General features: G+C 41.4%; 1 protein-coding gene across 1 annotated transcript in view; it reads right to left on the bottom strand.

Annotated features, from left to right (window-relative positions):
* The window catches only part of KCNH3 (potassium voltage-gated channel subfamily H member 3), an 81,580-nt gene that overhangs the window by 20,508 nt on the left and 42,378 nt on the right, over positions 1-18,694 (bottom strand). Inside the window, exons 8-11 of the mRNA XM_088480094.1 lie at positions 15,279-15,486; positions 10,086-10,355; positions 1,111-1,310; positions 711-960 (exon numbers count right to left, since the gene is read on the bottom strand). Coding sequence (XP_088336220.1) covers positions 711-960; positions 1,111-1,310; positions 10,086-10,355; positions 15,279-15,486 — 928 coding nt within the window. The remainder of the gene's footprint in view (positions 1-710; positions 961-1,110; positions 1,311-10,085; positions 10,356-15,278; positions 15,487-18,694) is intronic.

Here is an 18,694-nt window from a genome sequence, read left to right as displayed (position 1 = left end):
TCTCTGTCTCTCTCTGTCTCTCTCTCTCTGTCTCTCTCTCTCTCTGTCTCTCTCTCTCTCTCTCTCTTTTAAGAGCACAAAATAACTTAAAACAATTCTTAGCCTGTCTAGCTCTCACTAACATACAATTCCTTCTCTCAAGGTGGGAGTAAATCCATAGTGTCTTGGAGTGTCACACAATATAAAAACATTGAGACTTCAGCTCTAGTCCAAAAGTATTTTAAAGATTCATTGGGATCTAAACGATGGTGTTTTCTACTTAATGATATGCTTCAATAAAGTAAACTTTCTATGCTACTAAAGGTGTGTGCACCGCCCTTTTTAGATATATATCTCCATCATGTGTGTGCTAGGTGCTTTATGAGGTAGAAGATTGTATGAGGAAGAGGAAGTTTACTGTGCAACTGGGCCAGCGAGAGGGGGGGCTAAAACACAGAAACTGTACACTGGCCCCTTCCTCTCTTGGCCCAATGACGTTAAGCACCTGGCCCCACCCCTGGTGTGATCACCTGCATCTCCTCTCCAGGCTTCTTACAGGGAATGGGGGAAAAAAAGTAGACAAGTATGCCTTTTCCACTAATGAGCAAGTAAAGTGTTATTGTTACCACTTCAATGGGTGTGATCTCCCAATATGGCCTCAGACTAGAATAGGCTGTGTGATCTATACTATGGGTGTCACAGAGCATGCATCACAGCCTCTCATCACACACCTAGTATGGCTAACACGACTCCATCCTTGAGGACTTCCATGGATCCTGAGCACACACAGTACAGGGCTTCCAGTGCATCCCCTTGTCGAATGAGATACTCCCCTGGTGTGCAGAATGATGGTCTAATGTTCAGGGACAGAGAGCGCAGGCAGCCACGACTTGCTAGGGTAAAGAGAGGCATTTGGAGCAGCTCCTTGTTGAGATGCATGGCAATGTCTGCCCGCAGCTCATCTGGGAGACTGTGCAGGAGCTGCAAAATATGAAAGGACACTACAGTAAAAGGGCTGCTGAACGGAAAATACAACCTTACCCAATATGACATGCACACACGGATGTCACATACAGATACAATTTTATAAAATGAAAAAAATAAACCTATACCCTACTACCATGGTCTTACCTCATTAGTATCAATACCGTTGTTCACTGCCCACGTCGTCTGGACATACTCTAACATACGCTGTTTTAGAGGCTTGGGGATTCCATGGATACGGATGTAATCCCGGAGATCCCGAGTACGGCTGTGATATAGGAATCTCCTTGCATACAGGCGCTGGATAATTGCTGTCACATTTCCAAACACCAGAGCATGCATCAGTGCTGGAGGAAAAAGGTGAAAAGACAACATACATAAATTACTATGAACAAATGTGCAATATTCCCCAGCAACTTATCAGCAAGTGGCTATGATGCATCTAGTGCAAGTTATGCTGAGCATACACTATACAATTATCTGTCAGATATCTGTCTGGTTGGAATGACAACCTGGTAATGTATGGGAGCAAATGACAGACGATCATATGGTTTTAAACACTGGAAAACGGACAAAAAAAAACAATTGTTCAAATTGGTTAAATTGGTGTGTTTTAATCAATTTGTCTGAATGAGCATTTTTGTCTGTTTTCCAGTTTGTGAGCAAATGGTTGAATCAACCATTTGCTCCCATATTTTACCATATTTCACTCCAGCCAGATTGGACAGATATCTGACAGATAATTGTATAGTGTATGCCCAGCATAAGACAGTGAAAACAGATGTCTGATTGGCTTAGGTAGGAACATCTGACCTGGAGATGATTCCAGCTGTGTTTTACTCTTGCTGAAAAGGTAGTAACAGCAGCCAAAGGAAATGGTTTAGCAGAAGGAGGGAACAGAGATCATTATGGCAGGTATTGAATAATGTAATACTGCTCATGATAAGCCTAACCCTATCAGATGCTGTTATTTTATTTTGCCCTGTCTTGGCCTCTCTTTGACAAGTGTGATAAGATGACAGGCAATGGCCTAGGATAGTTGGAGGCTCTCTGTTAATTTTTATTAAAAAGAAATTTTTACAAAATATGCAAACACTACAGGTTGAGTCTCCCATATCCAAAATGCTTGGGACCAGGGGTATTTTGGATAACGGAATTTTCCATATTTTGGAATATTTGCATACCATAATGAAATATCTTGGGAATGGGACCCCAATATACACACAGAATGCATTTATGTGTTATATACACCTTATACACACAGCCTGCAGGTAATTTTCTACAATACTTTCAATAATTTTGTGGCTCAAGCAAAGTTTGTGTACAGAAATGAAATTAATTTATGTTTCTTATACACCCAACCTGAAGGTAATTATATACATTATATTTAATAATTTATGCCTTAGACAAAGTTTGTGTACATTGAACCATCAAAAATCAAAGGTTTCATTATCGGATTCATGCCAAAATAATTCTGTATTTCGGAATATTTGCATAAGGGAGACTCAACCTGTATTACCTTTTAAGCATGGGCAGAATTATTTCCATCTAATTTTTGTAACGGAGTATAAAATGGGACAAGAAAACTATAGCACGTTGTGACTGCCCTAAAAATGGGCTGAGGGCAAGAAGAAGAAAACAAAGAGGAAAATTGGGTCTTTATTGTTTTCTTGATAAATAGCTATTTTGGACATCAGGAAGCAATGGGATATCAGATGACGCTGTCTAAGCTGCAGGTTCAAAAGGGGGTAGTCAGCCCCCTATATAAAGAGAAAACACAAAATGGTAGAACCGCGCTAAGAATTATTAGAGTGAATATCAATATATGTATATATTGTGTACAAGTAATTCACATAACAATAAGCTCAATGCAATGAATATTCCATAGGCAAACAGAGATATAGGTATGGTAAAAAAATATAAATACGGCTTGGTTGAAATAATCAATAAAAATAGTTTAATAGCATCAATAAAAAAACATTAATGGTCTAAAAAATCAAGAAAATGATATATAAGTCTTATTGGGACGCATATTATTGTCCACTGATGGTAAGTCACTAAAAAAAAAAAAAAGAGTATTCCTTCAAAAGTCACGGAAATAAAGTGAAATGTTGAAATAGACATATATCAGTTCTCAATCCAGATTAATGTCCAGCTGTAATTGTATTTACCAGCCTCCAATGGAGCATCACGTCCTTATTGTAATTCCACCAGGTGATATTCGGCGTGGGTCCAAGGTATGGATTTGGCTGGATAAGCAAAGTCGCCGTTCCGGAATAGAGTCAGATGAATTCCCACTGGGATGAATGATAAAGGAAATAGCTAAACGCGTTTCGATGTGGAATAACCCACACCTTCCTCAGTAGCAGTGTTCCCTTAGACTGAAATGATGGCTTTTTATACTCCTAATGGGATGTAAATGGTATCAGCAGAATCAGGTGAAAAAGATGCATATAATAACTGAAGAGATGTTTCCAACCCGGGTCCAACCTCAGCCATCAATCCTCATCAGTCCCACACTGGCTCTGGATAGGTCCTGTGATCACCCTCTGCAACCAACATGGTTCTACCTTTCAAGGTCTTTATCAAGGGAACACTGCTACTGAGGAAGGTGTGGGTTATTCCACATCGAAACGCGTTTAGCTATTTCCTTTATCATTCATCCCAGTGGGAATTCATCTGACTCTATTCCGGACCGGCGACTTTGCTTATCCAGCCAAATCCATACCTTGGAACCACGCCGAATATCACCTGGTGGAATTACAATAAGGACGTGATGCTCCATTGGAGGCTGGTAAATACAATTACAGCTGGACATTAATCCGGATTGAGAACTGATATATGTCTATTTCAACATTTCACTTTATTTCCGTGACTTTTGAAGGAATACTCTTTTTTTTTTTTTCTTTTTTTAGTGACTTACCATCAGTGGACAATAATATGCGTCCCAATAAGACTTATATATCATTTTCTTGATTTTTTAGACCATTAATGTTTTCTTATTGATGCTATTAAACTATTTTTATTGATTATTTCAACCAAGCAGTATTTATATTTTTTTACCATACCTATATCTCTGTTTGCCTATGGAATATTCATTGCATTGAGTTTATTGTTATGTGAATTACTTGTACACAATATATACATATATTGATATTCACTCTAATAATTCTTAGCGCAGTTCTACCATTTTGTATTTTGGACATCAGCAGCAATGCTTTAATACCACCTGAGGAGAATGATGTGGGGCAGGAAAAGACAGGGAGTACTTGCACCACGAGTTCTAGTGCCAACAGGTTTAGTTATGATATACTTTATTGAAGGTTAATGGTTAATTATGACAAGAATAGGTGTAGTGAAAGGTAGGCCTGTGCCTGGCCAGAGCCAGTAAGAAAGAGCCTATACCCTCTGTGGGTTCTTAATTGTCATTTCCATTTCACTGCACATGTTTAAAATGTTTATTCCTTATTTCAGAGGTTCCCAAACTCGGGCCTCAAGGCACCCTAACAGTCTAGGTTGTAAGGAGATCCATGCTTGACCACAGGCAGAGGCATCACCGGGTGTGTAGTGACACCTGGTGTGCACTCTGGATACACCCCAAGCACCGAAGGCATGCCCGGACAAAAAGGGGGCATGGCCTAAATAAAGGGGTATGGTCTCACGGGGGATCCTAATAACATCACTCTGGGGGCAGCCCAGCATCTCCGGTGAGTGTCTGCACTGTCGGCTCCTCTTCTATGACAGGTGGGCTGCAGGAGAATGTTACACTGCAGCACCCGGCTCCTGTCACTGCAGAGAAGACGGCATAGCCCTCGCACCCCCCTCATGACACCACTGACCACAGGTGACTTAATTAGTACCTCAGTCAATTTGATTTAACCACCTGTGCTCAACCATGGATATCTGTAAAACTTGAACTGTTAGGGTGCCGTGAGGACCGCGTTTCAGAACCTCTGCCCTATTTGTATAGTTTCAGCAGTTGATTGGAATGATGTGTAAGTAGCCAGAAACATCCAGTCACCAGGGGTAAGAAATTGGTCATTTTCCACTGAAGGGTTAAACACACAGGCAGCCATGGCCCAATCCCTTAACAGGTCTTATCTGACCATTGTCCTCTCTGTTTACTAGGTATTGTGTAGTTGGACCAACAGCCAGGCTAATTGGAGCCAATTTAGCAGGGAACAAAGGTGGTTTTGTATAACCGGACTAAGCCCAAACTGATAAAGTCATCCAATAAGAGTCCTTTATTGGGGAAAATGAGCCTGGAGCCCGGAAAGCGATGGAGATCAGTAGTCTCTCATTAGTGGTCAGCCAGTGAGAACAACCCCAATGTAGTCCTTTGTTCCATGGTTATGGTAACAATAGGACAAGAACTGATTTGAAATTCACTAGGGCAGGACAGACGGTGTAATTTTTCGCATTACTGCATCACAGCACTGAGGTCATGGGTTCGATTCCCACCACGGCCCTTTCGAGTTTGTATATTCTCCTTGTGCTTGTGTAGGTACTCCGGGTACTCCGGTTTCCTCCCACACTCCAAAAATATACTGGTAGGTTAAATGGCTCCCAACACAAATTTAACCCTAGTGTGTGTGTGTGAGCATGTGATAGGGAATATAGAGTGTAAGCTCCACCGGGGCAGGGACTGATGTGAATGGCCGACTATTCTCTGTAAAGCGCTGCAGAATATGTATTGGGCTTACTCTTCCATAAATATCTGTCCCACATCCCAAGTCACATACTTGCAGGCCTGTACCGAAGGTGGTGCAATCTGTGCTGTTGCTGACAATATGCACAAGGAACATGAAGTACCCTGGTATGGCACTGCTGACTTAGTAAATATAATAAACCTGTTATCAGCTATGTATTCTTTCCACCTAAGGTCTTCCTTCGTTAGATCCATTTGTAATTTAGCTGGGTCTACTATGATATAAATGCAGGTTATCTAAATGATAGATTACAGTTTCATAGGCAGCTATTAATACACAGATTGGGACACAATCCACCAGCCAGCACATGTAGACACATACACCCACACACACCAGTCTCCATAGTAATGTCCCACACATGTACAGCTTAGAAATCTGTCCGACTCTGAAAACTGCTAATTAACAATGAAAAAGACTAGAAATAATTACCTGCAAAAGTAAAAGTGACCCTATAAAAAATGAAGAGATCTGTAACCCATCTCCTGCACGTTACTGCTGAAGTTACAGTTTACATTGATCTCAAGGTTTTAGCTACACACAGTTCTGCTCGTGTTTATGGGCAAATGAGGAGACAAGACCAGGAGATGAATATAGACCATGTAATAGAAACCGCCCACAGATGTATAATTGAATTCTCATTAGATTACAGCAAGGAATTAATATGAGCAATGAAAAGTGCTTAGCACCATATGTGTAATTCCAGAGAGTTTTCAAGCATTCTCACCCCATTGCAGAAACATTTATACTGTAGGTGTTATTGGAATTGATTTGAAATAAAATCGATATGGTCTTCAACTGAGTCCAAGTGATAAATCAAAAGTATCCGAGTAACAAATAAAATACAGATGTCATGATTGTCATTACTGCACACTTTGGTCCCTCAATGAGTGTGCTTAGTCTATGAATCTTTAGATTTAGTAACTGGTGCGTCTCATATAGCACTAGTCATGGCAAACGTTTCCTGTATCTGTTGTTCAATTCAGCTGGGAGGTACTTGGACCCAGTGCCCTTTAGCGATTTGCATCATCTCATTGATAGTTTTGGATTGATATAGTGATCTAATCGGTCATCTACTGGTGTGTACGGATGACCCACCGATCGCCCGTACACGTGCTGCAAGGACCGACGGTGATTGACATCTCAGCTGGGCGGGCAAATTCAAATGCCCACCCAGTTGTGATATAAAGCCTGGCACTTCAAGCAGACGATTGGTAAGTGTGTATGCACTTAACAATCGTCAGATAGGTCGATGGGTCGGCCATTTCGTCCACTTAGTGTGGTCTGGGCTTTAGTCTATATCTCTGAACTCTGACTTTAAACAATGCAAGAAAGGACTGCAGACCACAAGCTGTTAATATGAGTTCTTTGTGACCTTCCTCTTAAGCTGGGTACACACCTAAGCGGTATATCTGCAGATCGACTGATGATAGTTGTTCATACAACAGCAGCTGTCCGCTCATACACATAGCATGATATGCAGATATATTGGGCATCGGCTGAGCTGCACAGCCGACGGGATATGTCGTGAACGAGGTCATACACAGACATATCGCTGGTACACGCTGGCTGACGCACACATGATATATTGGCTGATCAATTGATCGGCCAATATACTGTATCTGCCACTGTGTATCAGCATTAGGTTTTAAAATTTTGTCATTTGTAAACAATCATAACATCCGCTTTTGGTTAGAATCCTGAGCACAAAGTACAACAATGTGATTTATAATAACCCTGTGTCTTTGGAAGTCTCCCCATTGTTCATGTTTTAAAAGTCAAAGCTGATATTTTAACATCCTCTTGTTTAAGGTTCTCCTATAGTATATGCCCAGCTTTGGAAAAAACTTTTCCTTGGATGAGGACCAGTGAAGTTTAATATTTTCCATTTAATACTGACTAATATACGGATATATTATAATAAGTACTTCTGGTTATTACATTTGCTTCCATCCTACACATGCATTTTATTCTTATGAAACACAAACTGGAACTGCAGCTCCGGTGATTATATATAATCTGGTGCTTCTAGGATTCTGGGATGGGCTATTCATTACCAGTATCCTGTGGCTTAATAAGAACCAGGCCGATTGATTTTGGACTTCTTTGTATGTATTTGTCAGTGATGACGTCACTTTTAGTTGCTGTACACGAGGAGCAGCCATCTGTTATATATGTATAAACATGCTCTGATATTTAGGAAATGTCTTTGAAAGCTGTACATTTATGTTATTGACATATGTCTGGAGCTGAAATTTGAAGTAAGCTCTAGACAGCAATCCCACACTAAGGTAGTGTTCTCCCTTTCCTGACCAATGTAACCTATTGTACAGATGTGTCCTCCTATGCTATTGCGGCTGTTGCACCAAGCAACCCTTCTGGGCGCACCAGGTCCTGTCTATGGGCCTGATTCAGAGCCGCTCGCTATTTGCGTTCGTTCGTTCTGAAACAAGGGGTGGCTATTCAAATGAACCGTTCGCTAATTGCGGTCTGTTCACGCCTCTAAGTCTGAACGAGCGAGCAAAACTTGCGGTTGTAATTTTGAGAAATACGCCCCCTGCCCGCTCGCAACCTACGTCATGTCCGCTATTTATTAGATTAATCGAGTACATCGAACAGCGTATGAACTGCTCGCTATTCTTGTGGCTGGTTTTTTCAACCGCTATTTTGCGAGCAGTTCGGAGTAAAAAAAAAACAAGTGACGTGGTCAATGACGCTGCTGTATTAATTATGCACTCCCTTAAAACGCCCGTTTTGACCTTTAAGCACGCCTGCAATCTAATTCCACACCCCCATTTTCAAGCACCTTCCCCTGTTACCACCCACATACGCCTCCCTCTGTCTCTCAAAATAGCAGGCATTCGCTATATAGCGAACAAACGATTTTCGGCCGCACTGACTGGTTCGCGCATGCGTATTAAAATCCGTACGCATGCGCAGATGTGCGAACATCGGTCAGAACGAGCGAGCGGCCGCTTACGAGAGGCTCTGAATGAGGGCCAATATTCGGATTGTGTTGAGCAACTTTTTTTGTCTGAAAATGAGCAAACAGATGTGAGAATCTGCTCTTTGAGATGTCACCGATTAATTTGATATGTGACACTTGTACATCTGTGTGCTAATTAGTCTGGATCTGTACACAAAGTGTTACCATGCAGCAGGCGCCGTTTTTTTCCACGCCATGGTCTGTTGTGCTTTGTATAAAGATTCAGCCACACACAGATATACAAGGGTCACATATCACATTAATCAGTGCAGACTTGTGAAGCAGTTTGTCACATTTGTTTGCAAATAAGACACATTTTCAGACAAAAAAGATGCTCTGCGCAAGCTGAGTCAAATGGGACCTGACAGCTGACTCGCACCAGGTGCCTTGCGTATAAAGTGGAGATGTTTCCCATAGCAACCAATCAAATTCTAGCTATTATCTTCTAGAAGGTGCAAGATAAATGCTATGGGCAACATCTCCACTACTAAAAACCCGCACTTTAATAAATATACTCCTAGGTGTATGAGGACACATCTATACATGATCTTTTATAATGAACATTAATCCACTTTCAACCTCTCAGAGCTACAAACATGTGCTCATCACTGGTGCTCCTATACATTGGTGCTCTGGGCCTACTAATGTATAAAATGGGCCTGACTGACTATGTAGATAATGGGCCTGATTCAGAGCCACTCGTAAGTGGCAGCTCGTTCGCTCCGAGCGATGTTTGCCCAACTGTGCATGCGTACGGATCGTTATACGCATGCGCGAACAACTCAGTGCGGCCGAAATTCATGTGCTCGCAAAATAGCGAATGCCTGATAATTTGAGTGACAGAAAGAGGCGTATGTGGGTGGTAACAGGGGAAGGTGCTTGAAAACGGGGAGTGGAGATCCGATCGCAGGCGTGCTTAAAGGTCAAAACGGGCGTTTTATGGGTGTGCATATTTAAAACAGCAGCGTCATTGACCACGTCACTGGGTTATTTTAGAGCCAGAACTGCTCGCAAAATTGTGGTAGCAAACACCAGCCCCAAGAATAGCGAGCAGTTCATACCCTGGTCGATGTACTCGATTAATCTAATAAATAGCGGACATGACGTAGGATGCAAGCGGCCAGGGGGCATATTTTTTCAAAAAATGAACGCAAGTTTTGTTCGCTCGTTCAGACATAGAGGAGTGAACAGATCGCAAACAGTGAACGGTTCATTTGAATAGCCACCCCTTGTTTTAGAACGAACGACCGCAAATAGCGAGTGGCTCTGAATGAGGGCCAATGAACCTTACACAGCAGAATGTGTATCCCAGGACTTAACCATATGTTTTATTACATTATTTAGATTTACATGAGCAATGAGCGGTTATATTATGCTGTACCAATCTTTACTTACCAATCTATGCATGGTATAACAGATTATGAGCATACCTCCAATTAGCATGATACAGATGGAGAAGATCTTTTCTGTGTCTGTGTTAGCTGATACATTCCCAAAGCCAACACTGGTCAGGCTGCTGAGTGCAAAGTACAGGGAAGTAATATACGAGCTTCTGGGGGAGGGTCCTCCTAGTAACATCAGGCTGGTCTCATTGGCAGTATCCTCACTGTAATTGTTCTTAGGGGGCAAGTGCCTGGTGATGTTTTTTCTTCCTATGTAATAAGGGGTTTCCAAACGCCGTGCTAGCTCTTGAAGCCAACCTGAAAAATAATATAGATGCTGTAGCTGCAAGTTTTAGAAGTGGCAGCACTTTGAATTCTTAGCCCACAGAACTAAAGTAGGTAACATAACATCAAAGGCCTAGTAATGTGATTACTTAAATGTTACTTTAATATTTGATACAATATAAAAAACATTTGAGACTGTTATACATAGAAATAAAAAGTAATTTTAAAAAGCCTGCAATAAACACAAGGATAGGTTCAATTAGAAGTACATGAGTGACAGTAGTTTGAGGTCTAAAAAGACCCCACCCACAAATCCGTGATCACCTCTATAGCAGGTTGCCATAAGAAACCTATAACTGACTTTTGATAGTGTCTGTGGATTGCCCTGACATCTGTTAAATAAACTTGAATTGCAACCTGCATTAGTACTGCACAAACACCTTTTTTTATTCATGGGGGTTCTACCAAAATTTGGTGGATGGTGAGCAAACCTCCTGATTAATGCTGCATCGAGGTAAAGTGCAAAGCATGTTGTACCAGAGGAAGAGCTCATGTTGGATGGTCTGTGAAGGTTGGGGCGAGCACTAGCTCTATGACCTGACTGTCATGTGACCACTCGAGCCCGCCCTTCAGGCAGATGTGCCTCAGCACAACAGGATGGAGGACATATTATCTGTGCAACTGATACTGTCCTCCGTTCCCCTTCTGACAGGAGAATGGACACAAACAAGGCCAGAAAGGCTTGTGTCATTGACAATTCTTCTTCAAAGGAGTTAACAGTAAAAGGAACACGATTCAAATAAATCCACTTAACACTAATGAGAGTAGCATTACCTCACAGTCTGAGGTACATTCTCAGGGGAACGCTCCTCCTCATCCACCAGAGAATATTATTTGCCGTAAATGAGAAAACATGAGAACGATGATAATGTGGAAGAAATGTCACACAGGGATGCCTGTTCATCTTTCCCTAGAATTGTATGCAGCAGACATAGCTCCCCTGCCTGTAGCTGGCACAGTACCTTGCCTAGAGCAGACGCCATGAGAAACATAAGGGGTCTCAACACCATGCTTCAATATTTAACTCTCCTGAGTTTGTATGTCCACCAGGTCCCTCTTCATAAAGACTAAGGGGTCTTTTTTCTAAGCAGATGGAGATAAAGTCGACGGAGATAAGGTGCAGCCAACCAGCTCCTGTCATTTTTCAAATACAGTCTGTGACTAGGCAGTTAGGAGCTGACTGGCTGGTACCTTACCTCCGTTGACTTTATCTCCATCCAAGGCTTAGTAAATAGATCCCTGGGTGTCAGAAGATATGAATATGTCCTCTACCTGTTCAAACAGAGGTGAGTATAGTGACATACAGATGGCCAGGATGGCACTAACTGGTAAGACCCCCCTACACCACTCTTATACCATTAAACGGTGCTTATACCATTATTAGGTGCTCTATAAAAGGTCCAAAGAATACAAATTTGCCCAGCTGGTCTTTAGATAAACGCTAATAAAAAAATTGTAAAAAGTTTTAAGGAGTTATGCATTAAAATTAGTTTAAAACAGCTGATGCTACTGTACTGGTTTTTTACTTTTTTGTTCTGGGCAAAACAGAAAAATTGGGTTTATTAGTCTGTTCATTAGAGTATCTAGTAGCTTCCAGCTATGCCCTACCTGAGACAGTTAGTAGAGACACCCTCATTATTGGCCAGACATTGAAGTATATTACAAATACATGAAGGACTCTATGGTTGGTTAAGTCTGTTAGATGCAGCTCCCTTGGCCCAGATTTAATAAATGAGGTCAAGGCTTGATACAAGGTCATTCTTGAACATCACAAGAAGCTCTTTTGGTAAGGGGGTTGTACTTCAAAAGTCAGGCTCAAGAAAAAGCATTCAAGGACATTCCCAGATCCCAAACAGGAGGGTTCTCTAATAGAACATAAAACTCCAAAGGTGCTGTGTCCTCCACCTGGAACTCCTCCAAAAGAGGCAGAAACACAGGTAAGCGTGCCTCTGTCTATTCAAACCCCTACCACTCTAACAGACGCACTGTCCTCATGAAGTCAGACTACCACAGACAGGTGGACATAAAAATTATTTCTAGGTGACTGAATGTTCTCATGATTCACTTAAAGTTCTAATAATATCCTTAGTTGAGGAGTTGCAGACCCTTGCTAGTTGATGTCTTGTCTATATATTGATAGCAGGATCAGTGTGCAAGGGCTAGCAGACAACCCATTTCTTTTATCCAGAAATTGGTTTTGCCTCAAACATAGATCTAAAAGAGTCTTTCCATTCAGTCTCTGTCCATCCTAACCACAGACAACTTTTGCGTTACTACTGTAAAGACCACATATAAAGACTACATAATGTAGACTACAATAGTGTTTGGCATCTCAATAGCAACATACATCTTGAAAGGTTTAATGAAAGCAAAGGCATCTCACCTTTGAGAGAAGGGAGTCCACTGCATAATCTACTTGAACTATATACTGCTGATACATTCAGGCCAGGACATATTAATCAGTCATGTTACCTACCCTGGCCAAGCTTGGCTACACCATAAACGAGCCAAAATCTATTCTTACTCCCTCTCAAATCAAAACCTTTTTTGGGATTTTCTAGATTGTTATAGTAATAATTATTATTTTTAGATGCATCTCTGAGAGGTTGGGGAGCGTACATCCAGGAAAAAGCAATGCGAGGCAGATAGTCCACACAGGAGCAGGTTCATATCAATCTGCTCAAATTAAGTGCAGCACAGTTAGCCCTACTGTAGGTGGCAAGACAAACTCTATTGGGTGATGTTGCCCACAGCAACCAATCAGATTCTACTTAACATGTAATTAACATCTTCTAGAAAATAATAGCTAGAATCTGATTGGTTGCTATGGGCAACATCTCCACTCCTAAAAACTCTCACTTTAGTAAATATACCCCTAGTTCTAGGGAATAGGATTGCCACCTAGTTAGAGCACCTAACTCTTCTCCACTAGATGCACCAGGAAAGAAGCCACAGACATCAATATCTAGAGACATGATATGATTTTCTCTGTCTTAGTAAGGCCCATATTCAATTAGTTTTGCGTCCATGGAAAAGTTTCATTTGCCTGACTTTCCGCCGACATCGCGTGTTTTGGATGTGGAAACTTATTGTGCGCATCCCCACTATTCGCCGTATTCAATTCCAAAACATGCAAAAACAATAAAGTCATCAATAATAGCCAGTAGCTGGCTTTGAATAGTCCGTATCCTGATATCAATTCTTCCTTAAATTGATGTGGTCTCGTTGATCAATAGATGAACGTTTTTCTTCTTGGATTAAAACAAAAAAAGTGTCCCATATTATGAGCGGAATGTCCTGAAATCATAGCCTCTCACCAAAAAATTCACCCAAAAGGAGCGGCCAATAGGCTTCTTATTAGTATCAGAATATTTATTCATGATAAAATGATATACATATATAAAATTGCTTACTTACATAATAAAAAACGGGGTCAGATAACCAACACCTTTGTGGAACAGATATTACTACCCACCAACACCCTTGAGGGTGTGAGTTCAATGGTGGGGACCTCACAAATGGCTAAGGCACTAATAACCCTACGTGTTTCATCCCCTAGGTGGGACATTTTCAGGGTACAATCAAAAACCAAGTCAACAGAAAAAATGCTCCAACTTTGTTACCCAGGATATTCATCCAGTTATGATTTGTAATCTGCTTGTAGTCCCATGTAATCCAAGTGGGTAGTGACTGACTGGTAGTAGTGATATATATACAGTATATATATAGATGCACAGATATAGATAGACATTCACAAGAGGATTTGAGCTTTTGAAGTTGGCTTCCTTTGTTCTCCAGTATTCATTCATATGTGGTGGACCACATAAACGATACCTCTATTGACCTTTTAATGCTATAAGACTACAACCAGTTAAGGTCTGGTATCGTGTGGCAGCTTTCCAGTGGACCACTTGTTCTGATTCATCTCTATAAAATATCTTGTTCATGTTTTTACAACTACTAAAGATATACCCCTGATGAAGTCTCTGAATGAGATTAAACACGTTGGTTCAAAAAAGATGGGAGATTGGGAACCAACTTTCCCTAATGTAAGGGATTTGAGAACGTAAAGCTAATATTTCCTTGTGTGGACTCTAACAGCACTTTACTACATTATGTAGCAGTTTTTTTCTAGATGACCCTTATTGGTGTGAGGGTATACTTTTAGAACCTCTGAAGAAATCACAGACAAGCTCAGACATTTAATTGGAAGTTTTGTGGCATCTCATTCTATTGCATTTAAACATGGATATACAAGGAAATTGAACACTTGGGTCAAAATCTACAAGGCTGGAATCTAGAACCTCAGAAGGATTGTGTTTATTTACAAACAATATTATTGTTACATCTCATTTTGGAGTGTTACATTATTCAAACAATTTATGTGCCCACTCAGTATACATTCAAGGTATTTGTTATCTTTGATGGGGGAGGGATATATATATATATATATATATATATACACACACACACACACACACACACACACACACACACACACACACACACACACACATACATACACACACACACAAGCAATGCAGTCATCATATGGTCATGCAGCTGTTCTTACTTATAGGATTACACATTAAGAATGTATATAGTATACATTATTCTATTTAGATAATCACAGTAACATACATATATCATAGATATCATCTGTGAGACTCTCGAATTCTGGGGATCTTTCCTGGATGCCCAAGAGAGTAGACCAACCTCCCGAATTCACCCACTACCTCAGAAAAGTTGGCGGTCCGGGAAACCAATGGCATGTTTCATGGTGAATTGCGCCATCCTGTCCCTGCCCCCTGATGCAGCAGGGCAGGTAAAAAGAACATATGATATACATCTAAAGTTGCCTGTCAAATAAAGTAATAGTAGTTTATGTGGGCTTACCAATCTCGGGCACTTCTGACTGGTTACTTTCAATTTCTCGCTGACCAATGAAATACCAGATACAGGCAACCCAGTGCGCTAGGAGAGCAAAGACAACCATCAGGAAACTGAGGACGACCGCACTGTACTGGGAATACCAGTCCAATCGTGGGAGGAGGCGCAGCAGACGCAGTAGGCGTACAGTCTTCAGAAGGTGAGCCGCAAAATACTTTCATAAGGCAGAAGATATAATACAATTATAAAACAAAATCTACTGTCATGTAGTTACAATAAAATGTTTTCCTATGTAAAGTGATACACAGTACTGCATAAGAATATTTACCAATACACTACACTGCTGGTCAAGGTTTTAGCACACCAGCATTTTTCTAATTATAATTGAAATTTAAGCAAGTCTAGTAAATAACCTGAAATGGTACAAAAGTAAGCGGGAAACCACTAGAGGTTAACAAGACAACGTGTAGGTTAGCAAAGACGGAAAAATAATGTAGATTTCAGAGTTATGAAAAAAACAACAATTTTCAAGAAACAAGTGATGGGCTAAGGAACTTACAGCTGTTCTGCAACAATGAAAAAGAGGTTTGCCTGGGCCATGAAGCGCCACCTGTGGGCTACTGAAGACTGAAAGAATGCCTTATGGACCAATAAATCAAAATGTGAAATCTTTGGTTCATCACACAGGGTTTTGTATGTTGTTAAGTAAGCAAAAGGACGGTTCCTCAGTGTGGCGCTTTTATTTACTAAGTAGAGGCTTTTAAAAGCCACCTCTTCCCAGTGTGTTTAAAACATCCCGTTATAAGATATCATACACTGATATAAAATACACTATTATACCATATCATAGACTAATATAAACTACATCATTATATTATATCATACATTGAAATCATATATACAATTACATCATATCATACACTTATATACACCATTATACGATACCAAACACTCATATAAATAAGCTAGGGATGTGCAGGCTCGGATAGGTTCGAGTTTGCATGTGGAGTTCGGATTTTTCCCTCCAAAAAAACGGAACTCAGAAAGAGGCAAAACGTCATCTTGCACGGACGAACATCATCATTCCTGGACAAAACATCATCATTCCTGGACAAAAGTCCAGGAATGATGATGTTCGTCAGTGCAAGATGACGTTTTGCCTCTTTCTGAGTTCCGTTTTTTTGAAGGGAAAAATCCGAACTCCACGTGCAAACTCGAACCTATCCGAGCCTGCACATCCCTAAAATAAACCATTACTCCATATCATAGACTAATATAATATAGATAATTATACTGTATCACACACAATTATGAAATACACCATTACACAATATCATACACTGAAATATATATATATATATATATATATATATATATACCTTTTATACCATATCAAACACTGATATAAATAATCTATTACACCATATCATATACTGTTATATTATTTCATAATTACATCATATCATAGACTGTTACTGTATAATACATTATACACTATTACATTATATCAAACACTGATATAAATAATCCATTACACCATATCATAGACTGTTATATTTTTTCTAGGGGTGAGCGGGTTCGGATTTCTGAAATCCGAACCCCCCCGAGCCCCCCCGATCCGAGTCCGATCCGAGTCAGGCTCGACTTTTCCCGCCTGACTCAGATCTGAAATCGAGGCAAAACGTCATCATCCCGCCTTCCGAGTCTCGCGGGTTTTGGATCCTATATAAGGTACCCACGTCGGCGCCATTTTCTCACTCGGCTGTGGACAGTGAAGAGGGAGGGTGGGAGTTAGGGCTGTGTAGTGTAGTGTAGTGTAGTGCTGCTGTTGTCCACTACTTCAAAGTCCATAGGGGCTGGCTGTGTTGTGCTGTGCTGCTGTTGTTAATAGGGGCTGTGTCCACTACTTCAAAGTCCATAGGGGCTGGCTGGACTGTGTTGTGCAGTCAGTTCTCCATAGGGGCTGTGTCCACTCCAAAGTCCTGTGCAGTGTCCCAGTCCTAAAGGGATGCTGTAGTGTTGTCCAGGGGGTGCTCTGTCCATCAGGGGTGCTCCCCCCAAGTGCTAAAAAATAATATATTTTCTGTGTTTGTGAATTGTGTGCGCAGTAGCCGCACGTGCATCAACAAAGTAGTGCCAAGCGTGCGCCTGTGTCATAAGTAAAGGGCCGGCTGGCTTGACCGTTAAGGGTGCTGTAACCCCCGAAAGTACACTCCAGTCCAAACCAAAACAAAAAATTATTTTCTGTGTTTGTGAATTGTGTGCGCAGTAGCCGCACGTGCATCAACAAAGTAGTGCCAAGCGTGCGCCTGTGTCATAAGTAAAGGGCCGGCTGGCTTGATCGTTAAGGGTGCTGTAACCCCCGAAAGTACACTCCAGTCCAAACCAAAAAAAAAATTATTTTCTGTGTTTGTGAATTGTGTGCGCAGTAGCCGCACGTGCATCAACAAAGTAGTGCCAAGCGTGCGCCTGTGTCATAAGTAAAGGGCCGGCTGGCTTGACCGTTAAAGGGTGCTGTAACCCCCAAAGTACACTCCAGTCCAAACCAAAAAAAAAATTATTTTCTGTGTTTGTGAATTGTGTGCGCAGTAGCCGCACGTGCATCAACAAAGTAGTGCCAAGCGTGCGCCTGTGTCATAAGTAAAGGGCCGGCTGGCTTGACCGTTAAAGGGTGCTGTAACCCCCGAAAGTACACTCCAGTCCAAACCAAAAAAAAATTATTTTCTGTGTTTGTGAATTGTGTGCGCAGTAGCCGCACGTGCATCAACAAAGTAGTGCCAAGCGTGCGCCTGTGTCATAAGTAAAGGGCCGGCTTGCTTGACCGTTAAAGGGTGCTGTAACCCCCGAAAGTACACTCCAGTCCAAACCAAAAAAAAATTATTTTCTGTGTTTGTGAATTGTGTGCGCAGTAGCCGCACGTGCATCAACAAAGTAGTGCCAAGCGTGCGCCTGTGTCATAAGTAAAGGGCCGGCTGGCTTGACCGTTAAAGGGTGCTGTAACCCCCAAAGTACACTCCAGTCCACTCCAAACCAAAAAAAAAATTATTTTCTGTGTTTGTGAATTGTGTGCGCAGTAGCCGCACGTGCATCAACAAAGTAGTGCCAAGCGTGCGCCTGTGTCATAAGTAAAGGGCCGGCTGGCTTGACAGTTAAGGGTGCTGTAACCCCCGAATGTACACTCCAGTCCAAACCAAAAAAAAAATTATTTTCCGTGTTTGTGAATTGTGTGCGCAGTAGCCGCACGTGCATCAACAAAGTAGTGCCAAGAGTGCGCCTGTGTCATAAGTAAAGGGCCGGCTGGCTTGACCGTTAAAGGGTGCTGTAACCCCCAAAGTACACTCCAGTCCAAACCAAAAAAAAAATTATTTTCTGTGTTTGTGAATTGTGTGCGCAGTAGCCGCACGTGCATCAACAAAGTAGTG

This window comes from Taudactylus pleione, unplaced genomic scaffold (genome assembly GCF_031769625.1).
Source record: "Taudactylus pleione unplaced genomic scaffold, aTauple2 ptg000005l, whole genome shotgun sequence".
In the NCBI taxonomy this organism is placed as follows: domain Eukaryota; kingdom Metazoa; phylum Chordata; class Amphibia; order Anura; family Myobatrachidae; genus Taudactylus; species Taudactylus pleione.
The sequence above is the reverse complement of the archived record's forward strand: the minus strand, read 5'-3'. Positions and strand labels throughout refer to the sequence as shown.